Below are 20,471 nucleotides of genomic sequence, written 5' to 3' on the forward strand. Positions count from 1 at the left end.
CGCTCCCACGGGAGAAACAATATTTACATCTCCTAGGACCATAAGTGATATGAACCCGGGGCTCCCACGGGAGAAACAATATTTACATCTCCTAGGATCATAAGTGATATGAACCCAGCGCTCCCACGGGAGAAACAATATTTACATCTCCTAGGATCATTAGTGATATGAACCCAGCGCTCCCACGGGAGAAACAATATTTACATCTCTTAGGATCATTAGTGATATGAACCCGGGGCTCCCACGGGAGAAACAATATTTACATCTCCTAGGACCATAAGTGATATGAACCCGGGGCTCCCACGGGAGAAACAATATTTACATCTCCTAGGACCATAAGTGATATGAACCCGGGGCTCCCACGGGAGAAACAATATTTACATCTCCTAGGACCATAAGTGATATGAACCCGGGGCTCCCACGGGAGAAACAATATTTACATCTCCTAGGACCATAAGTGATATGAACCCGGGGCTCCCACGGGAGAAACAATATTTACATCTCCTAGGATCATAAGTGATATGAACCCAGCGCTCCCACGGGAGAAACAATATTTACATCTCCTAGGATCATTAGTGATATGAACCCAGCGCTCCCACGGGAGAAACAATATTTACATCTCCTAGGACCATAAGTGATATGAACCCGGGGCTCCCACGGGAGAAACAATATTTACATCTCCTAGGACCATAAGTGATATGAACCCGGGGCTCCCACGGGAGAAACAATATTTACATCTCCTAGGATCATAAGTGATATGAACCCAGCGCTCCCACGGGAGAAACAATATTTACATCTCCTAGGATCATTAGTGATATGAACCCAGCGCTCCCACGGGAGAAACAATATTTACATCTCTTAGGATCATTAGTGATATGAACCCGGGGCTCCCACGGGAGAAACAATATTTACATCTCCTATGTCTGACAGCCTGAAGAGACAGAATCTCTGACAACTGCTAGAAGTACAGGAGGACAAGGCAGACAGTCAGTCTCTGACGACGAGCAGCAGGACATGAGACAGGCGACTGGCAGACAGTCAGTCTCTGACGACGAGCAGCAGGACATGAGACAGGCGACAGTCAGTCTCTGACGACGAGCAGCAGGTCATGAGACAGGCGACTGGCAGACAGTCGGTCTCTGACGACGAGCAGCAGGTCATGAGACAGGCGACTGGCAGACAGTCGGTCTCTGACGACGAGCAGCAGGACATGAGACAGGCGACTGTCAATACGGACAAACAAAACACAACAATGACAGCCTCCCACTGTAGGCTACAGGTCCAGTGTTTATGAACAGAAAATAGACAAACACAGTGATCTAGCTGCACTGCAACGTTTTATAGAAAACAGACCCTAAAACAGCTGTCTAGATTAGAACGCACGTCGCGACCTCCAGTTGGCTAGACAGATAGCTAGATCAGGGGTTTTTACCTCTCCTCTGGGACCTCCAGTTGGCTAGACAGATAGCTAGATCAGGGGTTTTTACCTCTCCTCTGGGACCTCCAGTTGGCTAGACAGATAGCTAGATCAGGGGTTTTTACCTCTCCTCTGGGACCTCCAGTTGGCTAGACAGATAGCTAGATCAGGGGTTTTTACCTCTCCTCTGGGACCTCCAGTTGGCTAGACAGATAGCTAGATCAGGGGTTTTTACCTCTCCTCTGGGACCCCCAGTTGGCTAGACAGATAGCTAGATCAGGGGGTTTTACCTCTCCTCTGGGACCTCCAGTTGGCTAGACAGATAGCTAGATCAGGGGTTTTTACCTCTCCTCTGGGACCTCCAGTTGGCTAGACAGATAGCTAGATCAGGGGTTTTTACCTCTCCTCTGGGACCTCCAGTTGGCTAGACAGATAGCTAGATCAGGGGTTTTTACCTCTCCTCTGGGACCTCCAGTTGGCTAGACAGATAGCTAGATCAGGGGTTTTTACCTCTCCTCTGGGACCTCCAGTTGGCTAGACAGATAGCTAGATCAGGGGTTTTTACCTCTCCTCTGGGACCTCCAGTTGGCTAGACAGATAGCTAGATCAGGGGTTTTTACCTCTCCTCTGGGACCTCCAGTTGGCTAGACAGATAGCTAGATCAGGGGTTTTTACCTCTCCTCTGGGACCTCCAGTTGGCTAGACAGATAGCTAGATCAGGGGTTTTTACCTCTCCTCTGGGACCTCCAGTTGGCTAGACAGATAGCTAGATCAGGGGTTTTTACCTCTCCTCTGGGACCTCCAGTTGGCTAGACAGATAGCTAGATCAGGGGTTTTTACCTCTCCTCTGGGACCTCCAGTTGGCTAGACAGATAGCTAGATCAGGGGTTTTTACCTCTCCTCTGGGACCTCCAGTTGGCTAGACAGATAGCTAGATCAGGGGTTTTTACCTCTCCTCTGGGACCTCCAGTTGGCTAGACAGATAGTTAGATCAGGGGTTTTTACCTCTCCTCTGGGACCCCCAGTTGGCTAGACAGATAGCTAGATCAGGGGGTTTTACCTCTCCTCTGGGACCTCCAGTTGGCTAGACAGATAGCTAGATCAGGGGTTTTTACCTCTCCTCTGGGACCTCCAGTTGGCTAGACAGATAGCTAGATCAGGGGTTTTTACCTCTCCTCTGGGACCTCCAGTTGGCTAGACAGATAGCTAGATCAGGGGTTTTTACCTCTCCTCTGGGACCTCCAGTTGGCTAGACAGATAGCTAGATCAGGGGTTTTTACCTCTCCTCTGGGACCTCCAGTTGGCTAGACAGATAGCTAGATCAGGGGTTTTTACCTCTCCTCTGGGACCTCCAGTTGGCTAGACAGATAGCTAGATCAGGGGTTTTTACCTCTCCTCTGGGACCTCCAGTTGGCTAGACAGATAGCTAGATCAGGGGTTTTTACCTCTCCTCTGGGACCTCCAGTTGGCTAGACAGATAGCTAGATCAGGGGTTTTTACCTCTCCTCTGGGACCTCCAGTTGGCTAGACAGATAGCTAGATCAGGGGTTTTTACCTCTCCTCTGGGACCTCCAGTTGGCTAGACAGATAGCTAGATCAGGGGTTTTTACCTCTCCTCTGGGACCTCCAGTTGGCTAGACAGATAGCTAGATCAGGGGTTTTTACCTCTCCTCTGGGACCTCCAGTTGGCTAGACAGATAGCTAGATCAGGGGTTTTTACCTCTCCTCTGGGACCTCCAGTTGGCTAGACAGATAGCTAGATCAGGGGTTTTTACCTCTCCTCTGGGACCTCCAGTTGGCTAGACAGATAGCTAGATCAGGTGGGTTTTACCTTTCCTCGGGGACCCCCAGTTGTTTTTGATCTATTCCAGAGTAAGCACACCTGATTCTACGAATCATCAAGCCGTTGTGAATTAGGTGAGCTTGTTCAGGGCCACAACAAAACTGTGAAATGCCTGGTGGTTTGTCACTAAAAACCACAGATAACTGCCGGTAGATCCGAACGATGTTACCTACCTGCAGGTAAATGTAACGGCCAGTAGTAGCAGGACGCTCAGCAGTATCGCCCCGCAGACAAGCACTGGTCTCCGGGCCATCAGACTAGACACCTGCCTAAGAGACTGCCGCAGCCACCGAAGCATTACAGGGAACTACCCGGCTAGCCCTCCCATCGGATCTACACGCCCTGGCGGTACAAGGCCATTCAGCTAGCGGGCGGGGAGGTTGTAGGTTCCGCGAGGCGCGGTAGGGTTATTGTAGGTTCCGTAGGTTGCACATTTATCGTGTTTTAGGCAGAGTTTAGTTCAAACACGAACAAGCCAACCTTCCTTCCCCACGTAGACTTAGCTACTTCCGCAATGACGCTGCTCCACGTCAAGGGAGCGTCGGGAAGTAATCGGTCAAATCGGAAAAGTAGAATCGTTCGAATTTATTGTAGTAGTAGTTCAATACTCAATCAGAATAAAAGTGTCTTAAACTATGAATTTACTCCATTGTTTATAGTTCTAAATTGATACGTATTGCATCGTAAAAAGTAAGGTGGTTGTTTTGTAAGGTTTCGTGTTATGAATTGTTTCGTTGTTGTCAGATTGTCTCTCAAACGGCAAAACCGCAGCTGCCATATCTGTGGTATTACTGTCAAAGACCGCTAGGTCGGGTTCGTTCTCCACTGCAATGCTTTCTCTGAGTTTTGGGCATTGCAGCCGAATTTAAAGGCGAGACTGACTAATACAAATAATATTGCATAATAAATACTCGATATTATTTGTAGATCAGTCGGTCACAATTTCAGTCAGTTGGTCACAACTTACACATCACGGTTTTGAAGCAGTCATTCTTTCATTTTTATTTATTTAACTAGACAAGAACAAATTCTTATTTACAATGACGGGCTACCGGGGAACAGCGGGATAACTGCCTTGTTACAGAACGAGAGACTTTTACCTTGTCAGCTCGGGGATTCGAGACAACAATCTTTCGGTTACTGGCCCAATACTCTAACCACTAGGCTACCTGCCGCACCTACACTCTAACCACTAGGCTACTTGCCACCCCTACACTCTAACCACTAGGCTACCTGCCGCACCTACACTCTAACCACTAGGCTACCTGCCGCACCTACACTCTAACCAGTAGGCTACCTGCCACCCCTACACTCTAACCACTAGGCTACCTGCCACCCCTACACTCTAACCACTAAGCTACCTGCCGCACCTACACTCTAACCAGTAGGCTACCTGCCACCCCTACACTCTAACCACTAGGCTACCTGCCGCACCTACACTCTAACCAGTAGGCTACCTGCCACCCTACACTCTAACCACTAGGCTACCTGCCGCACCTACACTCTAACCACTAGGCTACCTGCCGCCCCTACACTCTAACCACTAGGCTACCTGCCACCCCTACACTCTAACCACTAGGCTACCTGCCGCCCCTACACTCTAACCACTAGGCTACCTGCCTCCCCTACACTCTAACCACCAGGCTACCTGCCGCCCCTACACTCTAACCACTAGGCTACCTGCCGCCCCTACACTCTAACCACTAGGCTACCTGCCACCCCTACACTCTAACCACTAGGCTACCTGCCGCCCCTACACTCTAACCACCAGGCTACCTGCCGCCCCTACACTCTAACCAGTAGGCTACCTGCCACCCCTACACTCTAACCACTAGGCTACCTGCCGCACCTACACTCTAACCAGTAGGCTACCTGCCACCCCTACACTCTAACCACTAGGCTACCTGCCACCCCTACACTCTAACCACTAGGCTACCTGCCGCCCCTACACTCTAACCACCAGGCTACCTGCCGCCCCTACACTCTAACCACTAGGCTACCTGCCACCCCTACACTCTAACCACTAGGCTACCTGCCGCCCGTACACTCTAACCACTAGGCTACCTGCCGCCCCTACACTCTAACCACTAGGATACCTGCCGCCCCTACACTCTAACCACTAGGCTACCTGCCACCCCTACACTCTAACCACTAGGCTACCTGCCGCCCCTACACTCTAACCACTAGGCTACCTGCCTCCCCTACACTCTAACCACCAGGCTACCTGCCGCCCCTACACTCTAACCACTAGGCTACCTGCCGCCCCTACACTCTAACCACTAGGCTACCTGCCACCCCTACACTCTAACCACTAGGCTACCTGCCGCCCCTACACTCTAACCACCAGGCTACCTGCCGCCCCTACACTCTAACCAGTAGGCTACCTGCCACCCCTACACTCTAACCACTAGGCTACCTGCCGCACCTACACTCTAACCAGTAGGCTACCTGCCACCCCTACACTCTAACCACTAGGCTACCTGCCGCCCCTACACTCTAACCACTAGGCTACCTGCCACCCCTACACTCTAACCACTAGGCTACCTGCCGCCCGTACACTCTAACCACTAGGCTACCTGCCGCCCCTACACTCTAACCACTAGGATACCTGCCGCCCCTACACTCTAACCATTAGGCTACCTGCCGCCCCTACACTCTAACCACTAAGTCCAACACGGACAGTGTCCATGACCATGAAAGGTGTATTCAATCACAGGTATCGCCTCCTGGGTGGATGCTGTCCTCAACCCCTGTCCTAAAATCGAAGTACATTCATTCTAATCTTAAACGGGTCGGGGGACTGGCCTAAAATCAACTTCCGGATCAACCATTTTTTTTTGTACCACTATTTCTGTATGAACTACACATCCCATAATGCAACACTGTATTTCTGTATGAACTACACATCTCCGTAATTCAACACTATTTCTGTATGAACTACACATCCCAAAATGCAGCACTGTATTTCTGTACTCCTAAGCACTCTCTAGGATAGTGGTTCATCATTACGCCTAACCCTAACCTTAATTGAAGAGCTCAAAGCACATGTATGTTTATGATGTAGCCAATTCTGACTGTAGTAACTAGTAACAACCGTGGATACAAGCTGTATTTCCAGGTCTGAAGCCAAGGGGCAATTTTCCATCGATAATGTGACAAATTCAGTCCTATTGCATTCTATTTAGTCCTATTGCATTCTATTTAGTCCTATTGCATTCTAAGAATTCTAAATTCCACCCTATGTGTTCTGTCCGGTGGTTCTAGAGTCTCTCAAGAACAGGTGTGACAAGATTCTGTGCAGGTGTGACCGGGAGGCGGCTAGGTGTCTGAGGAGAGCTCCCTTCATCCCTAAATACTCTGTCTGGCCCGACTTCATGTGTGGATACGAACAGCCCACCTGTACCCGTCACTGATGCTGTTACACAGTGTGTGTGTGTGTGTGTGTGAGAGAGACTAGTGTTCTCTCTTGTTTGTCCTGGCTAGTGGTGTGTGTGTAATAAAGACATACAGTACTTTACCCTCTGTCTGTCTGATGGGCACGGCCCATGGGTCTGATTAACAGTGTGATTATACACTCTAACCACTAGGCTACCTGCCGCACCTACACTCTAACCAGTAGGCTACCTGCCACCCCTACACTCTAACCACTAGGCTACCTGCCGCCCCTACACTCTAACCACTAGGCTACCTGCCACCCCTACACTCTAACCACTAGGCTACCTGCCGCCCGTACACTCTAACCACTAGGCTACCTGCCGCCCCTACACTCTAACCACTAGGATACCTGCCGCCCCTACACTCTAACCATTAGGCTACCTGCCGCCCCTACACTCTAACCACTAAGTCCAACACGGACAGTGTCCATGACCATGAAAGGTGTATTCAATCACAGGTATCGCCTCCTGGGTGGATGCTGTCCTCAACCCCTGTCCTAAAATCGAAGTACATTCATTCTAATCTTAAACGGGTCGGGGGACTGGCCTAAAATCAACTTCCGGATCAACCATTTTTTTTTATCGCCTATGGCAGAGTTCCCAAACCTAAATACAAAATAATAAAAAAGGAGTTCCCAAACCTTTTTTGGCCCACGACCCCATTTTGATATCTGAAAATCCTCGCGACCACAACCATGTTAAAAAAACAGATGTAATTAACAGCCAATGTTTCGTGTTTTATTTGGGGCCGTGGCTGTCAATTGAAAAACATTCTAACAATTTTTCTGATTGTATTCTCAACTCACCACCACATACTTCAATGTGGGACTATCTGACAGTCAATTGCAAATGAGTCTGACGTAATGTATATCTCACCAGCGCTAATGAGATGGGTGTGCTTGATTGCATGTCGACTCGAAGCTTCTCAAAGTCACGATCAACCTGGATCAATATGTGTTTTAATGCAGAGGAGAGCATTGAATCCAGCTTCACACATATATGAGCTGGCAAAGGGTAGCCTATCATACGTTTTATGGTGCTTTCACGACAACTGGGAACTCGGAAAAATACGAGGTCAAATCATGACGTCAGTGATCTTCAGGACGAAAAAGTCGGAGCTCGGAGCCCTAGAAAGATGTTGGAATTCCGAGTTGAATGACCGTTCAAAACGATTTTTCCCACAGTCGGAGTTCGTTTATTTCCGAGTTCTCAGTTGTCGTGAACGCACTGAAGTCGGAGATTTCCGAGTTCCCAGTTGTTTTGAACGCGTCATTAATACTCAGAGGGAGAGGGCTGTGGTTTGATGTACATAGTTTACAATCGAAGTAACCTGCTGCAGTATATCTCCGAGTTCTGTACTCATCCCTTTTTCAAGCCAGTTGCTCTCAGTGTACAATACAATGTACCATACAGTGTACCATACAATGCGTCCATATGGCAAAGAGAGACACATTGATAACTAGAGTGCAGAGGCCTGCCCGCCGTCCCACCATAGATGTAGCACCATCTGTGCAGAGGCCTGCCCGCCGCCCCACCATAGATGTAGCACCATCTGTGCAGAGGCCTGCCCTCCGTCCCACCATAGATGTAGCATCATCTGTGCAGAGGCCTGCCAGCCGTCCCACCATAGATGTAGCACCATCTGTGCAAATGTCCACGATTCGATACCATATGGAAACTGTTTTTCTTCAATTCATCTCGGGAATCGTGAAACATAACAATATGTCATCGAAAATAGCATCCCCTGACATGTATAGCGAACAAACGCATGGTCTTCTAGGCCCTCACAGCTAACGGCCATTTGGACAGCATAAACGGGGGAGTTTTTGATTCGTTCAGTCAGAACATAAATACTTCGTTTAGCAATGTTATCTGAAAAAAAAGCTATTAGTGTGAGTTTCTGTGCCTCTGCCTGACCCCAAATTGTTTTTACCATATCAATTGCGGCCGGTATTATCAAAGTCTCTGCAATAGTGTTGTGGTTTCATCGCATAATGAGCCGAGCCATTCACTGTGGGAAAGATTCAAGTGCCCCGGTCAAGTGCGGCCTCTGGCCCTTTCCCATGATCCAAGGCCGCGCTCTGGTTTCATTTGATCTTTTAGATTTGAAAAAAGTTCATTTAGATTTTTAAGGTTCATTACTCATTTTTAAGATTCATTACTCATTTTTAAGGTTCATTACAATGATTTTGAAATACAAATACAATATTATAATGTTGTATGCTATTTATTGTACATACTGTATATATTTATTTTTCGGACGGATTTTGTCAATTCTCCCGCACATTGGCGATTTCAGCATGTACATCTTGGTGGAGCAAAAGCAATGTGGGCTGCCGGCCAGCAAAGCCACTACACAACACTAAACAATACATTCATTGCACTATAACGGTGACCTCAAACTGTTAGGGCCTACATAAAGCTGTCCCAACAGCAGAGTCCCAACACCTCACCTTGTGAAGGTGGCGCAGCGCTCCTTTGTGGGCAAATTGTGTCATCAAACTTTGTCATCCAAGTTTGGCATTCTCTGGATTTATGGTGGGAACTCTGAAATTAAACACACAGCCACTCCATTCGTTCGTGGTTGCTTTGCAATGCTTGGAGTTGGAGCTACTTATTCCTTCCAAGCGATTCATTGTTGAAATTGCGATTTCCAGTTCGGGGTGTAATCTTTATGTTCAATGGCCGATAATTTCTCTAAATTATTTATCTTAATATGTCAAGGATTAAAAAGGATTTGCCAGTAGATTGTCGACTGTCATGATGATGACTGCTAGTTACGATTTTGAAAGTAAGATGTTGACGTGATCAGTCCAATCAAAGCTACCTTCAATTTAACGTGATTTGACATTTATATATATATATATATTTTTAAAGTCCTAAAAATGTGGGGCTCAAAACGGAATGATGGTCGCCTCTGCTCCCGCAACCCCATGTTCATATGAGTCGACCTCACGTGGAGTCGCGAGCCCTAGTTTGGGAAACGCGGTCATCAACTGACGCGTTCTAGAACAGAAGACCATTACTAGGCGCGTGGCTTGCATGGAGATGTCTGCTTTATACCTCGCTCTGCTTCTGTTCTCGGGTAAGTGTTCTGTTCTCTGTCACTTTCAGGAAAGCCGTTTTATCTAAACAACAGCATTGATGTCAAATTGTATTGCGTGGTTATTTTCAGAAAAGCAAAAAAAGCTGTGCGTAAATTGGAACGGCTACACATATGCCCAAAGGGCAGAAGGCTATAGGCTATTCATAAAAGGGATTTTCATTCTTTAAGACACAAAACAGTTTTATATATGTATTTGTCATACAGGTGAATCCCTGTAGTGTACAGCAGACTGTTGTCTGGTCTAGGACAGCCTACAGAGCAGGGGAAAGTTGGCGTGTGCGTGTTAGAATCTTACAGCAATATGAGAACATTTCTCCAAAAAAACAAAGCCGTTAAAATTGTACATCAATTTAGTTTGTTGCACACTGTAGCCTGTGTGTGTTTGTCTCTCTGTAAGTACACGCACACTCACAGCGGTTATAGTGAATACATCAACCGTTTGTTTAACAATACCTATTACAATCCAAATTTAGAGCATGTTATCGACGGGATAACCAGATCTTACGAAGGCACTGAGTTAGCGACAACACCGACAGTCACCTCCCCGTTACCGGAGCGATGGCGGCGGCGGGACAAGCGGGGCTTGTTGGAGTTGGCGGGCGTCGTTAAATGCAGCACTGGGAGGTCTGCGGTGGCTTACATCATGTATGGATGTTACTGCGGGCTGGGAGGCCAGGGATGGCCTCGAGACAAGGCGGACTGGTAAGTACCGTCACACACACACACGGAGCTACTACTGGACCAGGGCTGGTTGGCCCTGGTCAAAAGTCTACTGGGACTCAGCACTTAGCCCTGGTTTAATTACAGCTGTGACTTGGCACAAACCCGGTTGGCACCAACTCTGATTTCTAAATACATCCACAGACCATGAATATCTACAAACAGTAATTTCATGCTGTAATGTGCTGTCTGTCTGCCAGGGCCGGATCCAGGCATAAGCAACATAATCAACATAAACGGTGGCTTTTGGCCACAACAATACATGTATTTTATTTTAGGAACTCAGTCGGTGTCTCAACTCACTGTTGAGAGTTAGAATACGTGTACAGTTGGAGATTGAGAGTTAGAATGGGTGTACAGTTGGAGATTGAGAGTTAGAATGGGTGTACAGTTGGAGATTGAGAGTTAGAATGGGTGTACAGTTGGAGATTGAGAGTTAGAATACGTGTACAGTTGGAGATTGAGAGTTAGAATGGGTGTACAGTTGGAGATTGAGAGTTAGAATGGGTGTACAGTTGGAGATTGAGAGTTAGAATGAGTGTACAGTTGGAGATTGAGAGTTAGAATGGGTGTACAGTTGGAGATTGAGAGTTAGAATGAGTGTACAGTTGGAGATTGAGAGTTAGAATGGGTGTACAGTTGGAGATTGAGAGTTAGAATGGGTGTACAGTTGGAGATTGAGAGTTAGAATGGGTGTACAGTTGGAGATTGAGAGTTAGAATGGGTGTACAGTTGGAGATTGAGAGTTAGAATGGGTGTACAGTTGGAGATTGAGAGTTAGAATGGGTGTACAGTTGGAGATTGAGAGTTAGAATGGGTGTACAGTTCGAGATTGTGTGGAACAACAGCAGTTTTTCCCTCTTGTTCTGTCAGTCACTGACAGTCACTCAATTAGAGATGTCAGCTAACAATTTTCAGATTGATAAATTAGTCTAGCCAGTTAGAGTTGAAGTCAGAAATTTACATACACTTTAGCCAAATACATTTAAACTCAGTTTTTCACAATTCCTGACATTTAATCCTAGTAAAAAAAAATGTTTTCTTAGGATCACCACTTTATTTTAAGAATGTGAAATGTCAGAATAATCGTAGAGAGAATGATTTATTTCAGCTTTTATTTATTTATTCACATTCCCAGTGGGTCAGAAGTTTACATACACTCAATTAGTATTTGGTAGCATTGCCCTTAAACAATTTAAACTTCGGTCAAACATTTTGGGTAGCCTTCCACAAGCTTCCCACAATAAGTTGGGTGAATTTTGGCCCATTCCTCCTGACAGAGCTGGTGTAACTGAGTCAGGTTTTTAGGCCTCCTTTTTTGCACATGCATTTTCAGTTCTGCCCACAAATTTTCTATAGGATTGAGGTCAGGGCTTTGTGATGGCAACTCCAATACCGTGACTTTGTTGTCCTGAAGCCATTTTGCCACAACTTTAGAAGTATGCTTGGGGTCATTGTCCATTTGGAAGACCCCCTTTTTCCTCCAAACATAACGATGGTCATTATGGCCAAACAGTTCTATTTTTGTTTCATCATACCAGAGGACATTTCTCCAAAAAGTACAATCTTTGTCCCCATGTGCAATTGCAAACCATAATCTGGCTTTTTTTATGGCCGTTTTGGAGCAGTGGCTTCTTCCTTGCTGAGCGACCTTTCAGGTTATGTCGATATAAGACTCGTTTTACTGTGAATATAGATACTTTTGTACCTGTTTCCTCCAGCATCTTCACAAGGTCCTTTGCTGTTGTTCTGGGATTGATTTGCATTTTTCGCACCAAAGTAAGTTAATCTCTAGGAGACAGAACGCGTCTCCTTCCTGAGCGGTATGACGGCTGCGTGGTCTCATGGTGTTTGTACAGATGAACGTGGTACCTTCAGGCGTTTGGAAATTGCTCCCAAGGATGAACCAGACTTGTGGAGGTCTACAACAAAAAAATCTTAGCCAATTTATTTTTATTTTCCCATGATGTCAAGCAAAGAGGCACTGAGTTTGAAGGTAGGCCCCAATTGATTTTGTTAGTCACACTCACAGATATCATTAAAGGTGCAATATGTAGAAATCTCTCAGCCATTTTCTGGTTGCTAAAATTCTAATAGTTTGCCTAATAGTTGACCAAATCTCGGGTTAGGACCCCCCCCCAAAAGGCTAGATCCGGACCTGCTGTCTCCTATCCCATGGCCAACAGATAGTTTCTCAGACCCTCCATTTTGAGCTTGGAAAAACATGGACTGAATTCTGCTTTTGTTGATGAGCTACTACATAGTCCGAGGCTGAAGAGAAGACAACCCAAAGCCATTGTCCTCACATAATGGATTGTATAGCAGACTAGATTTACATAAAGCACTTTGAGAAATTATACATTGTACCGGAGTTAACTCCCATCAACAACACGATTGTGTTATTTTCTGTCCACAAGGTGCTGTCACAAGCATGACTGTTGCTATGGGAAGGCTGAGAATCTGGGTTGTCAGACCAAGACGGACAAGTACCAGTGGACCTGTGAGAACAAGATGTCCAACTGCGGTACAAACTGCACATCCCCATAATTCAACACTGTATTTCTGTATGAAATACACATCCCACAATGCAACACTGTATTTCTGTATGAACTACACATCCCATAATCCAACACTATTTCTGTATGAACTACACATCCCATAATGCAACACTGTATTTCTGTATGAACTACACATCCCATAATTCGACACTATTTCTGTATGAACTACACATCCCATAATGCAACACTGTATTTCTGTATGAACTACACATCTCCGTAATTCAACACTATTTCTGTATGAACTACACATCCCAAAATGCAGCACTGTATTTCTGTACTCCTAAGCACTCTCTAGGATAGTGGTTCATCATTACGCCTAACCCTAACCTTAATTGAAGAGCTCAAAGCACATGTATGTTTATGATGTAGCCAATTCTGACTGTAGTAACTAGTAACAACCGTGGATACAAGCTGTATTTCCAGGTCTGAAGCCAAGGGGCAATTTTCCATCGATAATGTGACAAATTCAGTCCTATTGCATTCTATTTAGTCCTATTGCATTCTATTTAGTCCTATTGCATTCTAAGAATTCTAAATTCCACCCTGTGTGTTCTGTCCGGTGGTTCTAGAGTCTCTCAAGAACAGGTGTGACAAGATTCTGTGCAGGTGTGACCGGGAGGCGGCCAGGTGTCTGAGGAGAGCTCCCTTCATCCCTAAATACTCTGTCTGGCCCGACTTCATGTGTGGATACGAACAGCCCACCTGTACCCGTCACTGATGCTGTTACACAGTGTGTGTGTGTGTGAGTGAGTGAGTGAGTGAGTGAGTGAGTGAGTGAGTGAGAGAGAGGCGTTTTCTCTTGTTTGTCCTGGCTAGTGGTGTGTGTGTGTAATAAAGACCTACAGTACTTTACCCTCTGTCTGTCTGATGGGCACGGCCCATGGGTCTGATTAACAGTGTGATTATATCACCATGACAGACCTGGTGGGGCTGTATCATTAAGTCCATGACTGAGGACTCAAACAGCAGTTCTATAAACAGCTTGTAGACTGACATTTTCAAAATGTACAAAAGAAAACAGTAAGGACATTATTCTAATGGCGTGTGTGTTAGAGTCTAATGGTGTGTTAGAGTCTAATGGTGTGTGTGTTAGAATCTAATGGCGTGTTAGAATCTAATGGCGTGTGTGTTAGAATCTAATGGCGTGTGTGTTAGAATCTAATGGTGTGTGTGTTAGAATCTAATGGTGTGTGTGTTAGAATCTAATGGTGTGTTAGCGTCTAATGGTGTGTTAGCGTCTAATGGTGTGTTAGCGTCTAATGGTGTGTTAGAGTCTAATGGTGTGTGTGTTAGAATGTAATGGTGTGTTAGAATCTAATGGTGTGTTAGAGTCTAATGGCGTTAGAGTCTAATGGTGTGTGTGTTAGAATCTAATGGCGTGTTAGAATCTAATGGTGTGTGTGTTAGAATCTAATGGTGTGTTAGAGTCTAATGGCGTTAGAATCTAATGGTGTGTGTGTTAGAATCTAATGGCGTGTTAGAATCTAATGGTGTGTTAGAGTCTAATGGTGTTAGAGTCTAATGGTGTGTGTGTTAGAATCTAATGGCGTGTTAGAATCTAATGGTGTGTGTGTTAGAATCTAATGGTGTGTTAGAGTCTAATGGCGTTAGAATCTAATGGTGTGTGTGTTAGAATCTAATGGCGTGTTAGAATCTAATGGTGTGTTAGAGTCTAATGGCGTTAGAGTCTAATGGTGTGTGTGTTAGAATCTAATGGTGTGTGTGTTAGAATCTAATGGTGTGTGTGTTAGAATCTAATGGTGTGTTAGCGTCTAATGGTGTGTTAGAGTCTAATGGTGTGTGTGTTAGAGTCTAATGGTGTGTTAGAATCTAATGGTGTGTTAGAATCTAATGGTGTGTTAGAATCTAATGGTGTGTGTGTTAGAATCTAATGGCGTGTTAGAATCTAATGATGTGTGTGTTAGAATCTAATGGTGTGTTAGAGTCTAATGGCGTTAGAATCTAATGGTGTGTGTGTTAGAATCTAATGGCGTGTTAGAATCTAATGGTGTGTGTGTTAGAATCTAATGGTGTGTGTGTTAGAATCTAATGGTGTGTTAGCGTCTAATGGTGTGTTAGAATCTAATGGTGTGTGTGTTAGAATGTAATGGTGTGTTAGAATCTAATGGTGTGTGTGTTAGAGTCTAATGGTGTGTTAGAGTCTAATGGTGTGTTAGAGTCTAATGGTGTGTTAGAATCTAATGGTGTGTTAGAATCTAATGGTGTGTTAGAATCTAATGGTGTGTTAGAGTCTAATGGCGTTAGAATCTAATGGTGTGTGTGTTAGAGTCTAATGGTGTGTTAGAGTCTAATGGCGTGTTAGAGTCTAATGGCGTGTTAGAGTCTAATGGTGTGTTAGAATCTAATGGCGTGTGTGTTAGAGTCTAATGGTGTGCGTGTTAGTCTAATGGTGTGCGTGTTAGAGTCTAATGGTGTGTGTGTTAGAATGTAATGGTGTGTTAGAATCTAATGGTGTGTGTGTTAGAGTCTAATGGTGTGTTAGAGTCTAATGGTGTGTTAGAATCTAATGGTGTGTTAGAATCTAATGGTGTGTTAGAATCTAATGGTGTGTTAGAGTCTAATGGCGTTAGAATCTAATGGTGTGTGTGTTAGAGTATAATGGTGTGTGTGTTAGAATCTAATGGTGTGTGTGTTAGAGTCTAATGGTGTGTTAGAGTCTAATGGCGTGTTAGAGTCTAATGGCGTGTTAGAGTCTAATGGTGTGTTAGAATCTAATGGCGTGTGTGTTAGAGTCTAATGGTGTGCGTGTTAGTCTAATGGTGTGCGTGTTAGAGTCTAATGGTGTGCGTGTTAGAGTCTAATGGTGTGTTAGAATCTAATGGTGTGTTAGAATCTAATGGTGTGTTAGAATCTAATGGTGCGTGTGTGTTAGAATCTAATGGTGTGTGTGTGTGTTAAAATCTAATGGCGTGTGTGTGTTAGAGTCCCACAGCGATATGACGGCATTGCTCCAAAACAACGATGTCAAATTGTTGGCGTGTTCGTGTTAGAATCTAATGGCGTGATTTCATCTGTAGGCCTACAGCAAAAACACATTCTCTCATCTGTAGGCCTACAACAAAAACACATTCTCTCATCTGTAGGCCTACAACAACAATATATTCTCTCATCTGTAGGCCTACAACAACAATACATTCTCTCATCTGTAGGCCTACAACAACAATACATTCTCTCATCTGTAGGCCTACAACAACAACACATTCTCTCAACTGTAGGCCTACAACAACAATATATTCTCTCATCTGTAGGCCTACAACAAAAATATATTCTCTCATCTGTAGGCCTACAACAACAATATATTCTCTCATCTGTAGGCCTACAGCAAAAATATATTCTCTCATCTCATCTGTAGGCCTACAACAACAATATATTCTCTCATCTGTAGGCCTACAACAAAAACACATTCTCTCATCTGTAGGCCTACAACAACAATACATTCTCTCATCTGTAGGCCTACAACAACAATACATTCTCTCATCTGTAGGCCTACAACAACAATACATTCTCTCATCTGTAGGCCTACAACAACAATACATTCTCTCAACTGTAGGCCTACAACAAAAAATACATTCTCTCATCTCATCTGGAGGAAAAATCTTTGGAACAAACACAAAGTTTCATCATATTCTTAAAAAAAAGAAAGTATTTTATTAATTTGTTTGTTTGCTAAGTCTTCATTTTTGGGGGAGAAACCAGAACAACCCAGGTAACGCATCAGAGGGAATCACAGTCAAATCACATTTGGTTTGTCACATACACACGTTTAGCAGATGTTATTGCGGGTGTAGCAAAAATGGTTGTGCACCCTCACCATGGTAACGCGTCAGAGGGAATCACAGTGCACCAGAAGTAGTACTACCAGTTTAATTAAAAGGGGACATTCCACCACTGTTAAACCTCATTCATCATCTCCAGTATACAACTTAGTTTGTCCCGAATGGCATCCCTTATATTTAACCAGGCAAGTCAGTTAAGAACACATTCTTATTTACAATGACGGCCTACCGAGGAACAGTGGGTTAAACTGCCTTGTTCAGGGGCAGAACGACAGATTTTTACCTTGTCAGCTCGGGGGATCCAATTTCGCAACCTTTCAGTTACTGGCCCAACTCTAACCACTAGACTACCTGCCGCCCCTACACTCTAACCACTAGGCTACCTGCCGCCCCTACACTCTAACCACTAGGCTACCTGCCGCCCCTACACTCTAACCACTAGGCTACCTGCCGCCCCTACACTCTAACCACTAGGCTACCTGCCGCCCCTACACTCTAACCACTAGGCTACCTGCCGCCCCTACACTCTAACCACTAGACTACCTGCCGCCCCTACACTCTAACCACTAGGCTACCTGTCGCCTCTACACTCTAACCACTAGGGTACCTGCCGCCCCTACACTCTAACCACTAGGCTACCTGTCGCCTCTACACTCTAACCACTAGACTACCTGCCGCCCCTACACTCTAACCACTAGGCTACCTGTCGCCTCTACACTCTAACCACTAGGCTACCTGCCGCCCCTACACTCTAACCACTAGGCTACCTGTCGCCCCTACACTCTAACCACTAGGCTACCTGACGCCTCTACACTCTAACCACTAGACTACCTGCCGCCCCTACACTCTAACCACTAGGCTACCTGTCGCCTCTACACTCTAACCACTAGGCTACCTGCCGCCCCTACACTCTAACCACTAGGCTACCTGTCGCCTCTACACTCTAACCACTAGGCTACCTGTCGCCTCTACACTCTAACCACTAGACTACCTGCCGCCCCTACACTCTAACCACTAGGCTACCTGTCGCCTCTACACTCTAACCACTAGGCTACCTGACGCCCCTACACTCTAACCACTAGGCTACCTGCCTCTAACCACTAGGCTACCTGCCGCCCCTACACTCTAACCACTAGGCTACCTCCCGCCCCTACACTCTAACCACTAGGCTACCTGCCGCCCTTACACTCTAACCACCAGGCTACCTGCCGCCCCTACACTCTAACCACTAGGTTACCTGCCGCCTCTACACTCTAACCACTAGGCTACCTGTCGCCTCTACACTCTAACCACTAGGCTACCTGCCGCCCCTACACTCTAACCACTAGACTACCTGAAGCCTCTATATAGACCACAACTTACGGAAAAGTGGTGGAATTCCTCTAAATGAAAAAATAAATGAGAATAAAAAATGGAAAAAGACAAGATATTTATTTAATCATTCAATCTACGCAATTATAAACAACCAACCTCAGGACAGGTGGGAAAGAATGAACCTATTCATGAACAATTAAACAAATTGACAATTTAAAACAACATTTTGTCACAAACAAACATAAAACATCCTTCAGGCCATTGGTTACATGAGAGGGACCAATGAGGCGATAGCCCTTTTATGTTAAACAATGGAGTCCCACCTGTCCCAGCGTTCATCCCAAACGGCACCCTCTTCCCTATGTAGTGCACTATTTTTGAACCAAGGCCCTATGGCTTACCCTCTAGGCCCTGGTCAAAAGTAGTGCACTACATAGGGAATCGGGTGCCATTTGGGACGAACACTCAAACAGGTGATTTCCTTAAATTGAAAATGACAACAGCTGTATATCGCCATATTTAAACTCTTTCTGAATGCAGGAAGTAGAAATAGTTTTTATTTACGATTACCATATGAAACTCTAGTGCTTAACTATTTATTTTTAAAGTAACCTTGTAAAAAGAGAAGAAAAAAGGCAATATGTGTGTTGCCTTCCAACGAGACAAGCTGAGCTCCACGTCACCATGGAAACAGAATGTTGTGACACCCTATTCCCTACAGAGGTTCTGGTCAAATATAGTGCACACTGCACTATATAGGGAATAGGACAGGGTGTCAGAATAAAACTAACAAGAACCTGGGCCCCTACCCTCCTGTAGGTTTTATCTCCAAACCTGTTCCTGGAGAGCTACCCTCCTGTAGGTTTTAACTCCAACCCTGTTCCTGGAGAGAAACCCTCCTGTAGGTTTTAACTCCAACCCTGTTCTTGGAGAGATACCCTCCTGTAGGGTTTAACTCCAACCCTGTTCCTGGAGAGAAACCCTCCTGTAGGGTTTTATCTCCAACCCTGTTCCTGGAGAGCTACCCTCCTGTAGGGTTTAACTCCAACCCTGTTCCTGGAGAGCTACCCTCCTTCCTGGAGAGATACCCTCCTATAGGTTTTCAATCCATCCCTAATCTAGCGCACCTGATTCTACAAATTAGCTGGCTGATAAGATGAATCGGGTTAGTTGCAACTGGGTTTGGAGTTAAAACCTACAGGAGGGTAGCTCTCCAGGAACAGGGTTGGAGATTAAAACCTACAGGAGGGTAGCTCTCCAGGAACAGGGTTGGAGATTAAAACATACAGGAGGGTAGCTCTCCAGGAACAGGGTTGGAGATTAAAACCTACAGGAGGGTAGCTCTCCAGGAACAGGGTTGGAGATTAAAACCTACAGGAGGGTAGCTCTCCAGGAACAGGGTTGGAGATAAAACCTACAGGAGGGTAGCTCTCCAGGAACAGGGTTGGAGATTAAAACCTACAGGAGGGTAGCTCTCCAGGAACAGGGTTGGAGATAAAACCTACAGGAGGGTAGCTCTCCAGGAACAGGGTTGGAGATAAAACCTACAGGAGGGTAGCTCTCCAGGAACAGGGTGATTACATTTATTACCATTGACCCCCATAACAGAATCATATCAACCCTCTCCAGTTATTACCACTGACCCCCATAACAGAATCATATCAACCCTCTCTAGTTATTACCACTGCCCCCCATAACAGAATCATATCAACCCTCTCTAGTTATTACCACTGACCCCCATAATAGAATCATATCAACCCTCTCTAGTTATTACCACTGACCCCCATAACAGAATCATATCAACCCTCTCTAGTTATTACCACTGACCCCCATAACAGAATCATATCAACCCTCTCTCGTTATTACCACTGACCCCCATAACAGAATCATATCAACCCTCTCTCGTTATTACCACTGACCCCATAACAGAATCATATCAACCCTCTCTAGTTATTACCACTGACCCCCATAACAGAATCATATCAACCCTCTCTCGTTATTACCACTGACCCCCATAACAGAATCATATCAACCCTCTCTAGTTATTACCACTGACCCCATAACAGAATCATATCAACCCTCTCTAGTTATTACCACTGACCCCCATAACAAAATCATATCAACCCTCTCTAGTTATTACCACTGACCCCCATAACAGAATCATATCAACCCTCTCTAGTTATTACCACTGACCCCCATAACAGAATCATATCAACCCTCTCTAGTTATTACCACTGACCCCCATAACAGAATCATATCAACCCTCTCTAGTTATTACCACT

General features: G+C 45.3%; 2 protein-coding genes across 3 annotated transcripts in view; one reads left to right on the plus strand and one right to left on the minus strand.

Annotated features, from left to right (window-relative positions):
* LOC139370013 (thioredoxin domain containing 11) overlaps positions 1-3,773 on the minus strand; it is a 42,457-nt gene extending 38,684 nt beyond the window's left edge. Inside the window, exon 1 of one of the 2 annotated variants that reach the window (XM_071109297.1) lies at positions 3,434-3,773. In XM_071109297.1, the coding sequence (XP_070965398.1) occupies positions 3,434-3,558 (125 nt within the window). In that variant the 5' untranslated portion in view covers positions 3,559-3,773. The remainder of the gene's footprint in view (positions 1-3,433) is intronic. The other variant, XM_071109298.1, reaches the window with a different exon arrangement.
* A 5,972-nt stretch (positions 3,774-9,745) lies between these two features.
* LOC139369538 (phospholipase A2-like) lies at positions 9,746-13,817 on the plus strand. Its single transcript, XM_071108782.1, has 3 exons — positions 9,746-10,502; positions 12,938-13,044; positions 13,648-13,817. The coding sequence occupies exons 1-3, from the start codon at positions 10,102-10,104 to the stop codon at positions 13,794-13,796; spliced, it is 657 nt and encodes a 218-aa protein (XP_070964883.1). The 5' UTR covers positions 9,746-10,101; the 3' UTR covers positions 13,797-13,817.
* Positions 13,818-20,471: the final 6,654 nt, after the last annotated feature.

The sequence above is a fragment of the Oncorhynchus clarkii genome, chromosome 17, assembly GCF_045791955.1.
Source record: "Oncorhynchus clarkii lewisi isolate Uvic-CL-2024 chromosome 17, UVic_Ocla_1.0, whole genome shotgun sequence".
Taxonomy (NCBI): Eukaryota; Metazoa; Chordata; class Actinopteri; order Salmoniformes; family Salmonidae; genus Oncorhynchus; species Oncorhynchus clarkii.